Source organism: Gadus morhua, chromosome 12 (assembly GCF_902167405.1).
Source record: "Gadus morhua chromosome 12, gadMor3.0, whole genome shotgun sequence".
Taxonomy (NCBI): domain Eukaryota; kingdom Metazoa; phylum Chordata; class Actinopteri; order Gadiformes; family Gadidae; genus Gadus; species Gadus morhua.
The window spans coordinates 9,419,024-9,437,466 of record NC_044059.1 but is presented as its reverse complement, the minus strand read 5'-3'; the positions used below and the strand labels follow the sequence as shown (position 1 = coordinate 9,437,466).

General features: G+C 47.4%; 1 protein-coding gene across 1 annotated transcript in view; it reads left to right on the top strand.

Moving 5' to 3' along the window:
* The window catches only part of camsap2a (calmodulin regulated spectrin-associated protein family, member 2a), a gene marked incomplete in the record, with an annotated part of 39,512 nt that extends 21,267 nt beyond the window's left edge, over window positions 1-18,245 (top strand). Inside the window, 13 exon segments of the mRNA XM_030372723.1 lie at window positions 475-614; window positions 6,116-6,212; window positions 6,321-6,420; window positions 6,602-6,633; window positions 6,773-6,842; window positions 7,021-9,097; window positions 10,528-10,664; window positions 11,092-11,312; window positions 12,041-12,113; window positions 12,520-12,585; window positions 13,824-13,939; window positions 14,758-14,876; window positions 15,253-18,245. Of these exon segments, the coding sequence (XP_030228583.1) occupies window positions 475-614; window positions 6,116-6,212; window positions 6,321-6,420; window positions 6,602-6,633; window positions 6,773-6,842; window positions 7,021-9,097; window positions 10,528-10,664; window positions 11,092-11,312; window positions 12,041-12,113; window positions 12,520-12,585; window positions 13,824-13,939; window positions 14,758-14,876; window positions 15,253-15,561 (3,557 nt within the window).
* Between the last annotated feature and the right edge of the window lie 198 nt (window positions 18,246-18,443).

The window sequence follows — 18,443 nt, the reverse complement described above, 5'->3', positions numbered from 1 at the left end:
AGCTTCATCCAACTGTGCGAGAGTACCATCTCACAGTTGTTTACCACAGTGTGATTGGCTGATCAGATCGAAGACCCGTAATCTTGTCGAGTTGATGAGGGCTTCAAAGGCAAGACAAACCTCACAAACACTCACACACACACACACACACTCACACACAAAAACACGTTCAATCAACGCCTTGTGTTGAAACAATCACACCATCCAAAGAACCAAGTCACCCAGGACTGATGCAACACATCAGGTGACATTCCCATTGAATGATGGGATTAACCCTTTTCACCTTTGCTCTGATTGGCCAAACTCAGCCCACCATTTAAATGATCAGTCGCCTACATTAACAGGTCGTAGCATAAAATGGCGCGGAGACCACCAGCGGCTGCTTGTATTGCACTCACTCACCGGTTCACGTGACCCCAGTACACGCCCTGATCGGCTCTTCCCCTGACGCCATGGACCCCTGCCCCCATCCAGATGTGAGCCTGAAGGAGAACATGACCCTGGCCGACAGCCTGTACAACCTGCAGCTCATCCGGGACTTCTGCCGGGACCACCTCGACGGCTGCTGCCACTTCACCCTCGAGGACATGCTGTACGCGTCCTCCACCATCAAGGTAAATGTTTGATGGGCTGGGGGGATCGAGGACTGGGGAGGGGGGCGGCTGCCACCAGGGGACTGGCAGCATGGGGGGGACATAGGAGGGTTTGGAAGGGAGGGCAGAGGCTGAGAGTCGCTGCCTTTAAATGGCTTGAAGAACATGAGGTGTTCATTGGAGCTACATATTTTTGGAGTTTTAGAATCGTTTTGATGTTTTAACTGAATTGTTAAAAAGGGGGAACGAATTTGATCATTTATCATCATATTCAACTGTGGGCTGTCAAATATGTTTTGTTATTAGAATTTTCGAATCAGTTTTTCACTTTTTGACTGTTGCTAGTGAGTGAGGAACATGTGAAGTTGAATCGGTTGTTTGATTGGTTCATTTTAGTGTTAAAATGGAATGAGCCATGATTGAAGTGGGACAGAGGGCCCAGGAGAGGAGATCAGCCTGAATGAATGGAAAGAACTGATGGTTAGTGAAACAGTGTAGCTGTGTGTGAGCCGTGCTGTGAGCGCTGAGTCATGTTGGAGCATACAGTTGGTGAAGTAGACCTTCACAAGCTTGACCAATCACAGACGGGATCGTTCTGGGTCCTCCGTTGTCTCAATGTTGCTCTGTGTATTATATACTTATATACCTCGGCTCATATACTATCTTTCTTTCTTTCTTTCTTTCTTTCTTTCTTTCTTTCTTTCTTTCTTTCTTTCTTTCTTCTTTCTTCTCCATGTCTGTAAATCTCTATTTCCCATTGGCCAACATATCTTCTTCAACAAAGGACATTGCAAATGTATGCAATTTAGAGAGATCCACAGTGAAGATGTCCCTTAGAAAGCCATTAAAACTCTGTGTATATTCTGTCCGCACAGCATTTAATGACTGCCGATTGGGTACAGGATAAAGAATTCAATCAGTACGATGTAATATGAGCAGAGTGAATCCCGAGCCAGAAACACAGAGCACTGCAACCGTAACCCAGATTCCAGGCAGACGCAGAGAGAAACTATCTCTCTCTCTCTCTCTCTCTCTCTCTCTCTCTCTCTCTCTCTCTCTCTCTCTCTCTCTCTCTCTCTCTCTCTCTCTCTCTCTCTCTCTCTCTCTCTCTCTCTCTCTCTCTCTCTCTCTCCCCCTCCCTCCCTCCCTCCCTCCCTCCCTCCATCTCTGTCTGTCTACTGACCTCCCAGACAAACAGGCCGACCAATAGGCAAAACAGACAGGAAGTCAGGGCTGTGTGTGTTTACAATACGAATTACAATAAGGCAGGATAGAATATCTAACTGAATTGAAAAGGGTAAGAAAAATTAGCGAAGTGATTCAGAATCAATTCCATCAGATGATGGATGATATTCAGCAGATCAAATCAGTCATCGAATCAGTAGCTGTTTTAATGTGAACACTGTTGACTGTTAACACGTTAATGCGTGCGCCCACATACACGCATACACATAATACAAATGATATAATGGCATCTTGAGTGTCGCTCCCAAGTGCCATCTCCCAAGACCCATCACATGTAGACCTTTGTGTCCGAAGCACATTGGAGAGCATATTAGCATCTTGTACCTCGTGCCCACGCACTCTTATGCTAACCCCTCCAGCCAAAGCCTCGCCTGCAGTAGCAATTGATTCCTAATGGGAAGCGAAAGCAGTAAATCACAACACAGCCATTTGCGTGCTCTACATTTAATTAAACAGCCGAGATCTTAATTAACATCTGTTGATCCAGCAGAAACCAGAGAGAGATACCTAGAGCTTACTAGCATCGGGGTGTCGCTGGTTTTTACTTATTCCTTAGCCAGAAGGATTTCAATGAGCCCGCTGTTGTTTTTCCGCGGAGGGCAATTAGCACTGTTTGTTTACGAGCTAGCTCCAGTGTGTTCGCTCAGCAAGGGGGCTTCTCAACCGCAGTCTGCTACGCATTAAACCAGTGCTACAGAACCGCTAGCTCTAAACACAATAGAACGTGATCAGAATGCACTGTGTGCGTGTCACGGTGATGTGGCGTTGATATGACGTCGATATGGCTGCTGTACTATTGATAAGATCTTGCTTTATTCTATCTCTGTGTTTTCCCTGTTACTTCATTGTACATTTACTTGTAGTCTTGTAGCTGATTATTTTTCGTCGAAGTGACTTCAATTTGAGGCTGCGACCAATCAGAGCATATCGTGAAAAATTAGAGTGAATAAACGTAAAAGAAAACGACAACTGGAGCGAGTGCAGAGTAGCTGTATTACCTGGGTGTTTGTTAGCAATAGCATTGTTCAAACAATCACATACGCTATAATTTCTTCATATGTGGCAGCCATGCTACAGTTAGAAAAGCCAGGGTCAGTACAGTGTGGTTAAATGGTTAATGGCTTCCCCTTTTAAGCCCTGTTAATCTGCCAGTCCCATCGAGCGCCGTGATTGGTGGAGGTGATGTCTCACGGAGGGCTCCGGATCCTTCCATCAACCCGCTGGCCCGGGTGATTAATGACATCACAGGTCTTAAGCACGCGCGCGTACGCACTCGCACGTGTGTGTGTGTGTGTGTGTTTGTGTGTGTGGGTGTGTGTGTGCCCATGTAGATATGTGGAGTTGAGGGGAGGGGGGGGGGGGGGGGGGGGGGGGGGGGGTGGCTGTCTGAGTGGATTATACCACAGTCCACCCCCCCCACCCTCTAGCTCCACCCCCCCCACCATCTAGCTCCACCCCCCGCCCTCCCAGCTTGTTAGAATTACCACCAATCCCCTCGCAGCGTTCGCCCTGAGAACGCCACAGTGTGACACTCCCACGTCCTACAACCAGCTCGGACCACACCGCCGCAGACCTGGCAACCCGGGGGGCCGGCATGTGGGGCAACGCACCACCGCACGGGGGGCAAAGGGGTAGGTAGCGCGCGTGTGTGTGTGTGGGGTTGTGTGTGGGTGCGTGTGTGTGTGTGTGGGGGGGTTGTGTGTGTGTGTGTGTGTGTGTGTGTGTGTGTGTGTGTGTGTGTGTGTGTGTGTGTGTGTGTGTGTGTGTGTGTGTGTGTGTGTGTGTGTCTTGTCAGAGTAAGTTGGTCATCCTTTGCTAGGTTCCTTGACTGCTCTGACTGTGTGTTTCCATTGCTGGGTGGGATGTTTCTGTAGGTGACTTTGTTCCGCTGCATGTACGTGCCTGTCTGCTGGTGTCTGTGTGTCGCTGAGGAGATGCAACCCATGCATGTTAAATTACCCCAGCCTAGAGTGTGTATTTGTGTGTGTGTGTGTGTGTGTGTGTTTGTCTGTGCATGTGTGTGTGTGGGTGTGTGTGTCTGTGTGTGCGTGTGTGTGTGTGTGCATGCATTTGCGTGGGCGGTTCAGTGTGTGTGTGTGTGTGTGTGTGTGTGTGTGTGTGTGTGTGTGTGTGTGTGTGTGTGTGTGTGTGGGTGCTGACTGGCAGCATTCAAAGGTAACCGTCACACCTGGTGGGGGCCAGTAAGGTAGTGGAAGGGGCAGATGGGGGGGGGGGGGGGGGGGGGGGGGCTTTACTCATGCTCTTTTAAGCCATCTGGTCTGGCCACACTACAAGAGGGCTCTCTCTCTCTCTCTCTCTCTCTCTCTCTCTCTCTCTCTCTCTCTCTCTCTCTCTCTCTCTCTCTCTCTCTCTCTCTCGCTCTCTCTCCCACCCTTTCTCTCTTGCTACCTTTCTTTCTCCCTTTATTTATATATTTATTTATTTATTGCCATCACTCTTTCTTTCTTTCTTTCTTTCCACTAACACTCAGTGAAACAAGACATCTGAGAGCTTACCACTCATAGCAACCCCTCCAGTCATGTATCCCAGCGACTTGCTCTGTAGCATTAGTCTCAGCTCTATGAAAGCTCTATCCATTGATCCGATCTGAATTCCTCTTCACACTGAATCATTGTGGTTGACTGGGGAGTTCATGGTGTATCTGTGATTACATGCTTGCTATAACAGAGCGAGTGGTAATGAGTGATGGTGATTGAAGCTGAGGGGTCAATATGTGGTAATGTGTCTTAATGTGTCACTGTGAATCAAAGTCAGGTTTGCCTATGACACTTTAATCGTCATGGCTGCCGCGTGCCTCTTCCTCGTCCATCCTGGGACTGCCGTTGGGTCGGTGAATTGCAACGCTGCAATGTCTCTAACCTGCTTTTATAAATAAATAACCATATACCTCCTGTGTCGACAGTTAGGAAATACTGCAGCAGGGCAGGGGGGGGGGGGGGGGGGGGGGGGGGGGGGGGTGATGGGTTGTTAAGGCTCCGCATCCCTGGGGTAGTTGGGGTTTGGAGAGAGAGAGAGAGAGAGAGAGAGAGAGAGAGAGCAATTGCTAGGAAGGTAAATCATTGACATCATTTTTTGTGATGAGCTAGAAGTCATATAAAGAGACATTCTTTGTCTGGACCCTAGACACATCTCTCAAGGTCACTCCTGGTGCATTACATTACACAGATGTGTGTGTGTGTGTGTGTGTGTGTGTGTGTGTGTGTGTGTGTGTGTGTGTGTGTGTGTGTGTGTGTGTGTGTGTGTGTGTGTGTCTTTACTGAGAGGGACAGAGAGCGAGAGAGAGAGAGAGTGGGATAGAGAGAAAGAAAGAGAGAGAGAGAGAGAGAGAGAGAGAGAGAGAGAGAGAGAGAGAGAGAGAGAGAGAGGGGAGAGGAGAGAGACAGAGACAGTGGAGAGGGGAGAGAGAGAGATCACAAGCTTTTGGTGAGTGTGCCAATACATCCATGGTGAGCAAGTAACAATAGAAAAAAAAAACATGCTCTGGATTTTTGGATTTGCTTTGTTCCAGTTGAGTGCATATTGAGAGCACATTTCCTCATTACGTTCTACTTAAAAAACGGGGTGACATAACATCATTTCACCAGAAATACAGAATGCTTTACTTTTACTTTTCTCTTTATTCAAAGAAGACCAATTTACATTTAAATGGCAAAACAACAAAATAATCAATCCAATTTGATTGAAAGGCTGACAAGGTGACAGTGAATAATGCCAGAGTCAATAGAGGATGGAGTCCTGAAGGCGCTTTGACCTCCTGCTGTAGGTTGACCCCGTTACGGGGCGGGACTTGGATTGTCGCATTCCTCGCTTGATGAATCCAGGTCAGACAGACGGTAGGCAGGCTCTGGATGCATACTGTAGGTGTCTTCTCCATTTGGACGGCCCTTATTGCAAGCACAGGTCCATTATGATACCAAGTACCAAGCACATCAGTGCAATAAGGATGGTACTCGTGGCTGTTTTAAAAGGACAGTAGATGTTTTCATGTCAGTAACACGGTGATGGGTGTCTTTTTCTGGACGTTTTTCAAAGGTGAGACGTTAGGTGAAGCAGTGAACCCTTGTGGCCGATCGGCGGAACTGCAGCCTTTTTTTTGTATTTAGACACGGTAGCTCTGAACACCAGAGACTGTAGTATTGGGGACGGTGTCTTAGTATGTTTTTCGTACAGATAATAGGTGTGTATTATTTCATTTTGTTTGTGTTGTTACTAATATAACTACATTTGTTCCTCCGCAATTTTGTTCCTCTCCCTAGAGCAACTACCTGGCTTTCATGGCAGAGTTGTTCACGTCGTTTGAAGTGGACAAGCCTTCTTTCGTCAAGCCAAGAATTCTGGACGGTGAAGGCACCGGTAATGAAATCATATTTCACATGAAAATGTTTCAAAGCTGTACAGATTTCCCACGTTGTCCAGGCGTAAGGGACCCTATGTTGACCTATGACCTTTGTTTGACCCCAGTGACTCCATCCTCCTTACTGAAGAACATTCCAGCTGTCCCCATCTCCAAGGCAACCAAGAGAAGCTTCATGGACAGATCTCCAAGTCCTGAGAGACCAAGGTGTTTCATTTATTCACCGTTACGTCCTAGCGTGGGAAATGTGACGCCATGCTAAACGTTTGGACATTTTAGAAATAAACCCTACATTTTGAATTGGTTAAGTAATAAAAGAAATCTATTTATGTAGTGTGAGTGCGATGATGACATTTTTACCATTTGTTTCTGTCTCTCTTATCTTTAGCTTACCCCTCCGCCCACAACCTCGCAACACAGGTACTTCCCCGACCACTTCTTGTTAAAAGTCCAGGTTGCTATCTCAATATTATTTTGCATTATTTGTGCGTGCCCCTTTAACTGTTACTGTGCCATAACCCTGCTACATTATAGACTGCTCTGTTTTAATGCTTTTCAGGTGAAATCAGGAGGTCCACTTCCATGTCCTTCGTGGACGGCAACGTTGGAACCTGGCCCAAAGAGAAGAGGTTGGAGTTCCTTTCTTCTTTTAGTTTGTAACCTATGAAAATGAATGACCAAAATGTTAAGATAATCAAATCATTGCATCCATTCACATTTAAACAGACCATAGTTTTACAACACACACACTTTAACACTGAAATCAACTCAGAACAAATCCTACCTTCTCCTTGTGGTGTTCCACAGGTCCGGGCCTTACGGAGTGTCCTTCGACATCCCCTTCGACAAAAACGACCCGGCACCGGCCTCTGAGACGCCCCCCCGCGGCATGGTGCGCTCGGCCAGCACCGACGACGGCGCGGGCTTCAAGGTCCACCACATGCCCCGCGGGATGAAGCGCAACCTGTCCTTCCAGCCCGTCCACGGCCAGAACCTGGGCATCGAGGAGGAGGGCTGCCCGGAGAGCCTGGCCGCCCCGGAGGCCGAGGTCCGTCCCACCACGGGCCGGGCCTACCCCAACGGGCACGGCAACGCGGCCTCCCTCCCGTCCGGCGGTGGCCCTTCCATGGAGGACGCCCTGCGGATGATCAGCCCCAGCCGGCCCGCCACCGAGGGCACCAACAGCGGCTTCTTCCTGCACGGCCCCGCGGGCCTTGGGGCCCCGCTGGACCCCGTGTCCGAGTCGGACTTCAAGGGTCCCCCGAGCTCGTCGGACGACACGGGGATGGACACGGGCGTCCAGGTGCGCACGGAGGACGCGCTGGACGAGGACTCGTCGCTGAGGGACTGCTCGGTAAACCTGGAGCTGGAGCTGGACACGCCCAGCCCCAGCGGCAGCGCCGGCTACGGCCGCTCGCCGTCCGCCGCCGTGAGGATGACCAGCTTCGCCGAGCAGAAGCAGAAGAAGCTCCAGCCCTCGGCGCCCGACTCGGGGCGGGGCAGCAGCAGCTCGCTCAAGACCACGCCGGAGGGCTCGGAGCTGGGTCTGCCGCTGTCCGTCACCTGGGCCCCCAGCCCCAAGCACAGCCCCGTCCGCAAGCACAGCCCCCCCCCGCCCCTGGCCGCCAAGCCGCCGCCGGCGGTCCCACTGCGGGTGGCGCCCGTGGACCCCGCCCAGGCCATGGCCACGGAGATGGTGGAGCTCCGCATGCGGCTGGAGGAGAAGCGGAAGGCCATCGAGGCGCAGAAGAAGAAGGTGGAGGCGGCGTTCACGCGGCACCGCCAGCGGACGGGCCGCTCGGCGTTCCTCGACGTGGTGAAGAGGCGGGGCGACGGCGCCGCCGAGGAGGGCGGGAAGGCGGAGGACGGGGGCAAGGCGGAGGGCCCGAGCCCCGCCCTCCGCGCGGGGGGGAGGGGCGTGGCGGACACGCCGGACGGCGCCGAGCAAGGCGGCAGGGAAGAGGGCGGCGGGCCGCCGGTCGCGGGCCAGCCGACGGAGGTGGACCTGACGGAGTACACGCGCTCCATCGACAAGCTCAACCACTCGCTGGGCTTCCTGCAGACGGAGATGCAGCGGTTGGCCCAGCAGCAGGAGGTGATCATGGCCATGAGGGAGCAGAAGCACCAGCAATCGTGGCTGATCCCCGCGCCGCACGCAAACCCCGCCGGGCAGAACCCCGGTCGGGTCGGCGGGGCTGGGACCAGATCCTCCGGACCCTCCTCTCCGGTCGACTCCCCCCGCGTCGCCCACCGATCCCCCACCAGCATCAGACGCAAATCGGCCTCTTTCCATTCCCGTAGCCCCCGCACCCCCCGCCCCAGCGAGCTGAAGCTAGCCCCCTACAACCGGGTCCTCACCGCGCCCCAGTCCGTGGACAGCATCCCCCGGCTACGGAGGTTCTCTCCCTGCCAGCCCCTGGCCCACTCCTTTGTGTACATGGGGGAGAACCCGGCGAGGGCCAACCCAGAGACGGACCCTCAAGACGGGGACGGGAACGAGGAGGACCCCTTGCTCTCCCTGGAAAGCGAGGGTCCACACTCTACCACCTCCTCCGCCAAAGTCGCCCGTAAACTCGGCAACGTCAAACAATGGGAGGTCTACGCGAACATGGAGGTCTCCGGGATGCCGGCATGGGACCAAGAGACGGACGCGGACCTGAAGCCCACGGTGGACACGTCCGTCTCCGAGGTCCTGTCCCATCCGGTGCTGGAGTCCTTCACGGTGACGCCCACGGAGAGCCCGCCCCAGCTCGGTCTGGCCAAGGGCAGCCTCGTGGAGGTGCCCCTGCTGACAGAGACAGAGGGAGAGGCTCTGGAGGAGAGGGACGACGGCGGGGCCGGCCTGGACGCCGATCAGACCGCGTGCCGGGGGTTCTTCTTCAAGGTATCGTTGTCGTGCCTCGGCCTGGTTTTAGGCTATTCTAATGAGCGTCCGCGCAGGCGGGTCACAGGGTCTGACGGATGGAGCCAGGGGGAGTCTTGCTGCTGGAGGCACACAGAGATTGACGTGCTTGTTTGTCGCATATTTCAGTATCATGAACGGAAGACATTATTCTTTGTCTGCACATTTCTGTTATAATTTGTTTTTACATGAAAGCCAAATCTATCTTTAACAGTCGTTCTTGGCATGCACATGCAAACACATGAACGTCATCCAAAAAAATAAGTATTCTGTGGAAGCGACTGCTGCTAAACACTGCTGATATCTCCTCCTTAATGACTTGTATCTGAATCCACTTTGAGTCACTTTGGATAAAAGTAGCTGCCTAATGGCTAGATAGACTGCGCCTACAGCATCCTTTGTCTGATTTGCGGTGCCCATGTCTGTTTTCATGAGGTCTGTTCGGGAACGGGCCATCTAAGGACATTGTCATCAATCCATTTGTTTTGTAGGCTAGCTCTGATCTGGGTCAACAAAGTGGGGCTTCTGTGAATAATTCAGTCCCAGCTGTGGAGGAACGGACGAGGGACATGTTGACTTGGGAGTGCAAAGGGGGGATCACATGAAATCTTAATTGGCTAGAAAAGAGGGAAAAGGATTAAGTGCTAAAATTAGGCTGCTTCACCCCTTGATGTGAAAGATAGCTGTGGGTATTTTTGGTGGCAGAGCAGAACGTTTCGTTGGGTTGGGGACATGTCTCCTACGTTACTCCCCCTGCCGAAGCAGACATGGTACTAACGGAGTACACCGGTCATAGGGCTTATGTTACCAATGCACTACAGGCCACCTTGTGGTTGACCAAGTTCAGCAACAGAATTGCCTCTGAGATCTTTACTTATTTATTTAGTCCAGATGGGGCACCTCAGAAAAAAAGAGCAAAGTGGGTCACCTAAGCCGGCCCACTGTGACTGCCCCTGGATTGTGTTCTCCTTAAGCTTTCGTTTAGGTTTCCAAATGGAACTGGGGGTGTAAAAATAGAGTGTAGAAGTGTATGTATGAATGGAAACCGCAAACAAGCTAATCCTTGTCTACAGAAACAAGACATGACAGGAGGCAAGATTAAACAGATTTATAATATATAATCGCCTTTTCCTGCCTTTGGTGGAAGAGTTTAAGTTATTGCTTTTTATCACAATGTGCAGTGGTCTCAAGTATAAATGTATCCAGTAGCTAAGTTATAATGTTGGCAGCCACAATTTCAGCGCAGTAAGCTGAATGTACATTTAGACGTCAACAATACTGGCACAGTTTCCACTAAAGACAGAGAAGAGGAAACCAAAATAAGCCCGGCTCCCTGGTGTGTGGAGCTGGCTGCAGGCGGGGCGGCAAGGTAGGCCGTCGCCGAGGTAACCGAGTTTGTTTCCCGCTCCCAGGAGGAGAGCAAGGGTGAGGACAACATGGCCCAGAAGAGAGCAGCGCTGCTGGAGAAGAGGATGAGGAGGGAGAAGGAGAGCCAGATGAAGAAGGTGCAGCAGGAGGCGGATCTGGAGCAGAAGAAGGAGGAGGCTCGGTGGGTGAACAGCAAAGACTGAATAAAATCATCGCGCTTTTCACTGGTTTGGTTTCCTCCGTACTGAACGTGTGTATATAGAGACATTATAAGTATATAATGACGTATAGCTTTAATTACATAATTAAATTATAAAAGAGTACCATTTATGTGGGAGTCTTTTGGTTGATCCTTTTGTTTACCTATCAATGCCAGGAAGAATAATTATATTTTATTGAATTAGCCATTTAATACAAGTGTTCTTCATGCATCTGATGGTACCGTCTTAACTAATTACTTATGCACTAACAGTATTGTAAGACACTTTTGATTAAAGCAACCACCAAATGGCATAATGTCCTGGTAAATAACCTCAAAAAAGACCAAAAATAAGCTAAAGTAAACAAGTTCAAAGTGAAAGTGAAAGTGACCGAGGCTCCGCCCCCAGGCTGAAGGCGGAGGAGGAGCGGCTGCGGAAGGAGGAGGACAAGGCCCGTAAGGAGTTCATCAAGCAGGAGCACCTGAGGAGGAAGCAGCTCAAGCTCATGGAGGACATGGACCAGGTCATCAAGCCACGCCCCTCCAGCCTGGGACGCCAGCGCCGCAGCCGGCCCAAGTCCATCCACCGAGAGAGCCACGACTCGCCCAGAACCCCCGTCAGGGCCGCAGGTAACCATGGAGACACTCCTCCCCCCCCCCCCTAGACCCCCTAACCCTGACTACCTGAGGGTCTGCCACAGTCCCACCTCTTCCCTCCAGGCTGGGCCTTCGGCTGTGCCAACATGAACACGGTGTTGCCATCTATCTACCCATCCGTTGGTTTTCAGCGACGAGGGTTTGCTGAATGCTAACCTCATTTGTCTCATTTGGAGGGTAAAAAAAAAATGTATACTAATTATGTTGATCACACTTGGCTTTGGCTTCTGCGAAAAACTCACTAATTTGTTTCTCATTCTGATGCCTCCTTAAAAGAGGATTTGGGGTGATGGTACCATCTTAAACTAATTACATTTATATTATATTTATATTTATTGAACAGTGTGATATCGACTCAACGTGCAGACCTTGGAATTAAACATGTTGGATCGCTGAAGAGCCATGCATCGTGTGCAAATGTATTCCAGTGTCTTCTGTTACATGGTTTTAGTTAATGTGCATGCATACACTGCGTCCATGTTAGTCTGTGCAAGTGTCTTCTCCTTCGCCCTGTCCGTGTACCATCGGCCCCATGTGTGTGTACTTCCACGGTCTTCCTGTCGCTGCATAGCCCCTGCTGGGTCTCCAGAGGGACTCTGGCGTGTAACCGTGGTAACCGTTGTGTTGCCCCCCCCCCCCCCTCCCATCCCTCCATGACTCATTGTTCCGCAATCCAGGTTCACGCCAACGTCTCTTTTCAGTGTCCAGTCTGTCCCTGGCGTCCCTCTCCCTGGGAGACGCAGACAGCAGCCAGCCGGACAAGAGAGGCCCCAGGTGAGAGACCGATTCTCTGACTGATTTGGTGGATTTGATTCATCGATTGTCTTCGGACCCTAACGTTGTTACTGGTATTTAGGAAGAAAGACGTACAAAAGTATGTTCTTTAGGAGATTGGGAATTGTGTATGTTAGGTAAATTAAGATTAGACGATTGTATTTGTTCAATAGGATTATTACTATTATTGTCATCACAAATTTAGAAGAGTATTTTTCTAACATTTTCTAATTCTATCAACTAAAACCAACATGGGGAACTTCCTTTCAGAGATATTTGGTTGACATGTGTGCAATAGTGAATTAGCTTGAACCTATTTAGGAGATCTTCACAGTCCTGTCTTCTAACCAATCCTCTTGACTCACCCTCTACGTCTCTCCCTGACACCCTTCTCTTCTGCTGTCAGAAGCGTTAGCTTAGCCTCTGGCAGCCTCTTGCACTTTCTGAGCTCTCCTAAGCGCCGGAGGAGAAGGTTAGTTTTACTGTCCCGGAGGTACAGACTCCTGCTGCCATCCACTCCCTGAAATCCCCTGTCTCCATTGGGGTTTCATACCCTTACACATCCCCAATGGCTAACATCTGAGCACCGGCACTTTGCTTTGGGGACCTTTTTTGGCTAGCTCACCATGCTAATACTAGCAACACTTTGGTTCACCGCGCCGTTTGGTGACCACCCTCCTCCTCACTAATACCCTCCTCTCCCTCTCATGGCTGCTCAGCACCCCCCCCCCCCCCCCCCCCCCCCCACACGCACACACCCCCGATAGATGGACCACCTGCTTCTCTTCTGCTTACTTACTCCTGACGTCTCACAAGCTTAACCGGCATATGCACTGCAAAACGATTTAAACTTAAAAAGTTTAAATCATCTTAAAAAATCGTTCTCAATAATATTAATATTAATGGTATTAATATGTAATATTAACCCCAAAAAATAAGGATTTTAATAATCATTATCATGTAAAAAAAATAATTAACTGGATGATAAAGGTTGAAATTAGGATGAACTAGAATGTTCAATTAATTAGGTTTCAAAAGCATTTTATTGATTGATTTTAAGTGACTCATAATCACTTTTTCTTTATTAATTAATATTAAGATTTGTTTGTCTATTTATATAGTCAGTGATATATTTATAATGAATAGGAACTGAGGTGTACAGCCTTAGCCAACACAGAGCCACAAACACTATAGGTAGACTGACCCACAGATGTTCCTAATGCACCTGCCTGCTTCACATGACTGCCCACACTAACCTCAACGCTTAAGTCTCCTCATTCTGGATGACATTCCCTGGATGTCATCCATGCATCCCCTTGTCGCAAACCGTTACGGTCCCGATCACAAGGCTTAGCTAATGCTGCTAACTCCGCTAACTCAGCCAACTGCCAAACAAGCAAATTTTGCCAAAAGTAAAAGAAAAAAAAAGCTTTGGTAAAGAGAAAAAAAAAAAAGCTTTTTAAAAGATAATCTCACATTTCCAGTCTGGGATTAATAAAAGAGCTTACAATTCATTATGGTTTAAATACATACATGAAATTGGCAAAATGGACTACAGCCATGAATTATAAACTGGCATCGCTCGTAAGCGCTTAGCGTAAAAAAACGCGTAGCCATGGTGAAACGGGAGCTAACTCTTCTTTGTGTGTGAATGTGTTTTCTACATGTGTGTGTGTCTGTGTGTGTGTTGCCTATGTGTGTGTGTTTTAGGCCTGACTCGGCAGATGGCTTCCTCTCTCCGAGTCGATCGAACAGCAGGAACGGGGAGAAAGACTGGGAGAACGCCTCCACCACCTCCTCCGTCACCTCCTTCACTGAGTACACCGGTACGTTAGGCCCGCCCCTCTGTCAATCATTCTGCTCTGGACCTGATCCGTCTAGACTTTGGAAAAGGTCTGGAGGTATTGATGTGTGTTTGGGTCTTCTTGGTTTTCAAGTGAACATATTCTTTGAAATGTACATTCTTTAAATCGTTTTGCTCTTTTTATAGTTAGAGTTGTATACTTATAGGGCTATGATAATAATACTACATTGTCAGCGAGTTTCACAGAAACTAAATGACTCAAACCGCTGACGAAACAAATCATGCAAAAATATAAAACTGTATTGTCAACATATTGCCGGTGTGCGAGTCAGAAAAAAGAATTGTAGCCTTGCAATGAACCCAGAAATAGGATTTAAATTTGCAGTTTGTACTCAAAACACGCAGAGAGCGAGCGAGAGAGAGAGAGAGAGAGAGAGAGAGAGAGAGAGAGAGAGAGAGAGACAGAGAGAGAGGGAGAGAGAGGGAGAGAGAGAGAGAGAGAGAGAGAGTGAGACAGAGAGTGGAGAGAGAGAGAGAGAGAGAGAGAGAGAGAGAGAGAGAGAGAGAGAGAGAGAGAGAGAGAGAGAGAGAGAGAGGGAGACAGAGAGTGAGACAGACTGTATATATGCACTAAAAACAGAGACTCCTTGTGTAGATATTTCTCACCATCTCTCCCTCCAAACCGGCCACCATATCTAACAGTAACAGGAATCTTTAAGAGGATCTCCATCAATTATTTAGCCGGGCATTCTGGGATTACAACGTCGTCCACGTTCCATCGCCATGGAAATACTAGAGCAGGTTGTCATGACAACCCTTCTTCCCCGTGACGTCACGCAGGGCCGAAGCTGTACAAGGAGCCCAGCTCCAAGTCCAACAAGCACATCATCCAGAACGCCCTGGCCCACTGCTGCCTGGCCGGCAAGGTCAACGAGGGCCAGAAGAACAAGATACTGGAGGTACACACACCCGGACAACAGGGGGAGAATGTCATGTTTAATCATGGTTTTAATCATCAGGGTTTTGACTAAGCTAAATGATGCCACTTTCACTGGGCAGTACACTGGGCTATACACCGGGCAGTATACTTTCACCGAGAAGTACAAGTGCTCATTCATGCCATCACTGGTAAAAACTAATTAGAAATATACATATGTCATGTATTTTGTACACAGGAGGACAAGGTCCAGTTTCCATGATACCATAGTTCTTATCAAACATGTGCATATTAATGCATGACGACATTGAATACAAGGTCAAATGAAACATATTCTCATTGACTAATCATGTCCTATTAATCCTGTTTTATAACTTATAAACAACAATCCTCCCCAGCAAATGGAGAAGTGCGAGGCCAACAGCTTCCTGGTCCTGTTCCGGGACGCGGGCTGCCAGTTCCGCTCGCTCTACACCTACTGCCCCGAGACCGACGACATCACCAAGCTGACGGGCATCGGGCCCAAGAGCATCAACCGCAAGATGATCGAGGGGCTCTTCAAGTACAACTCGGACAAGAAGCAGTTCAGCCAGATCCCGGCCAAGACCATGTCCGCCAGCGTGGACGCCCTCACCATACACGGCCACCTCTGGCAGACCAAGAAACCCCCCACGCCCAAGAAAGTGGTACCTCCCGCTAAGTCCTAATGGACACTCTGAAGGACTGAGCTAAAGAGTGATGCGTCTGCGCTGGATCGAGACCCCCTGGAGGTATGCGGTGGTCAGGGGTACAGCGGTCGGTACTCGTGTTTGTAATGAGCCGTGATTCTGGGTGGCTCATTGCAAACCATCCATTTGAAAGGACTTTCAAATGGATTTCTACCCATGAAGAATTCAGCGACATCTGCGAGATCTTTAATAATTAAAAGACAATGTTTAATGTTGACATCTAATACTGGTGAACCTCCTCCAAATGACTGACCATAAAATAATAAATAACCGAAAAATGTAGAAGGATAAACAAGGCATTCAATGGCCATGGTTTATACGGTGGTTACATTTTTTGGAGAGGTGCATTATGGGTCGTTGGAGGTGCATTACGGTCCACGCAGGTGAGTTAGACTCACCGTGTTCCTCCAGGGATATTCCACACAGAGGTATAAATCAGCCTTGAAGCTAATCACAACACAACCACGCCCTCCTCAGACAGAACCTGATCTTCGTTTCAATTTGCACTTCACTCTACATCTCCATGACGATTCCAACACCTGCAAAGGCCAGTTTGTTGAGCGGCATTATGTTTTGTGCTTTTGACTTTAATCAATCCTGTTACATTCCTTTCATTTTGTTTTAGGGTTATATTTAAACAAAGTTCCAGAGTAGAAGGAACAGGACTCAGAATAACTGGAATGTATTATGGCACTATTTAAAAAAACGTCATGTAAATGTTGAGCACAAATATGTGTTTGTAGAAGTGGTTTGATTTGAGTCAATCGTTTTGACTGTGTAACTTGCCATTTTTAGGTGTTTGCTTATTCTTCCTCAGATGTGCCAAAAGTTAACAAACTTACAGCTAGAGACCGTTTGAATGATCAGCAGTTTCCTTTGATAATATAAAGCACTGAATGTTTTTTTTACATCCATGTACATACAACTTTTTGTTCATGTAAATCTGTTTATTTGTGGCCTCATTTTTGTTTTAGTTTTTAAGGATTATGTCAGTGCAAAGAGTTGAACGTTATGAGACATATGCCATACACTACCATACACAAGACGTTTTGTACATATGAAGAAAAAAAAATCCCACTTTTATACGTGGGTAAAACACTTTCTATAGGGTACTTAAAACGACAAGGGCCAAAAAGATATGATAGCATACAGCTAGTAGTGTCAGCCACACAGTATGTGTGAGTGTCCTCAAATCAGAGCGGTTTAAGCTTTCTATAAACTCCTACTTAAGTCACTCGACAGACCGTGGTTTCTAATTTCAGAAAAACGTGGTTCTCGACCTGGCAAAGTAGAATGGGATTCATTTTAGAAAAAGAAAGACGTTTTTATAATGAATTTATTCATATTCCAATATTCCTCTGTCGTGTTTGTAATCTTGTTACATTAACTGACTTTTTTAAATATGGGCAAATAGTTAATATTTTACCGCCTCAACATACAGCTGCATGAATAAAAAAAGGGAACAAGCATTTGCATGTTTACCGTTACAAGGAATTCTGGGTAGTGATTTCTCAGGGGTTATGGGAGCTCCAATTTTAAGAGTTTTAAGCAGCTGATGATTTGCAGAGTTGTAAATCTCCTAAAACAGTTAGCGGTGATGCAAATTTCTTGTTTCAGATGCTATACCAACTGCACACCTTAGAAGGATTAGGGAATGTTTAAGATAACCTGCATTCCTGGCCTGGCTTATTGGTGTCACCTACAGCATTCCTATTCAGTAAATCTGGAATTAATATAACAACATAAATTGAATCAGCTATTTGTATTCATTGCTGTAGTATTATTCATTACAGTATTAAGCAACAACAGTTTAAAAATGTAAAGCACTTTTAAAATGATGATTAATTCAACTTGAAAAGTCCCAATTCTCTAGATGCATTAATATGGGGTGCTTTACATTTTTCACAAGAAGCCATGGTATAAATTATTTGAATCACTTTAAGGATCATTGTAAAGATAATTTAAACTAGATCCTCTATTAACATATAAGGTTTCATGGTAGCTTCACGGAAACAAAAGCCACTGTTTACATATTGAAAGTATTTGGAAACTTTTAAGATATCTTGACCTATGTTTGTCTTTTTTAAATTATTCTATTTTATCTTGTCTTGTTTATCAAACATTCTCCTTAAAGCTTATTTTGTGGTGAATGTTCTATCGAAAAAATCCTACAATGGAGAATATTCAAAATTATAACCCAAACAAGGTTACGCGATTACACGGACACGGTCCAATGTAACACAATTGGAAACTGACCCAAATAACACAAAATGATGATATGTAAAAAGTTTTAAAAAGTACATATTTTCTAATTGAATAAGCTTGATCAAATATTGAAGGGCCAAATAAGGCTCAGTATTCGATGCAGTTTGAGATTTTTTACTCTCTTTTATCTATATGACGCTCCTGACAAAAAAAAAAGGCTAAATCATTTAAGATTCAAATTTCTATGTATGTCCTATTACTGCTTTTTCTTAATAAATCCATTACTGAGGGAATGTTAATTTTCAGAATGAAATTGTATTAAGAATGACTTTGTGCTGTTTTTCCGTAAGCATTTAGAATACACATGTTCGTTGGATGCTGTAGGCCTACTTACTGCTGGAAAAATGGTTTGGTTTTGCTTTTCTCCTTTTCCATTAAACTAAGCATGACCTCAGTCACTATGCGTCTTGTTCTTGTGTCCCGCAGACCGAAAGAACTACAGCCAAGATTTATTTAACTGAACTACTTTAGAGTTCTGACTGTTTCTGGGTCAATCTCATGAATATGAATGCACCTGAATCGAAATAGTTGCGATGGGGACGGTCTACTAGGACTACATTTTTTGCAGGAGGCCTGTATTATTGAATCAATAATTG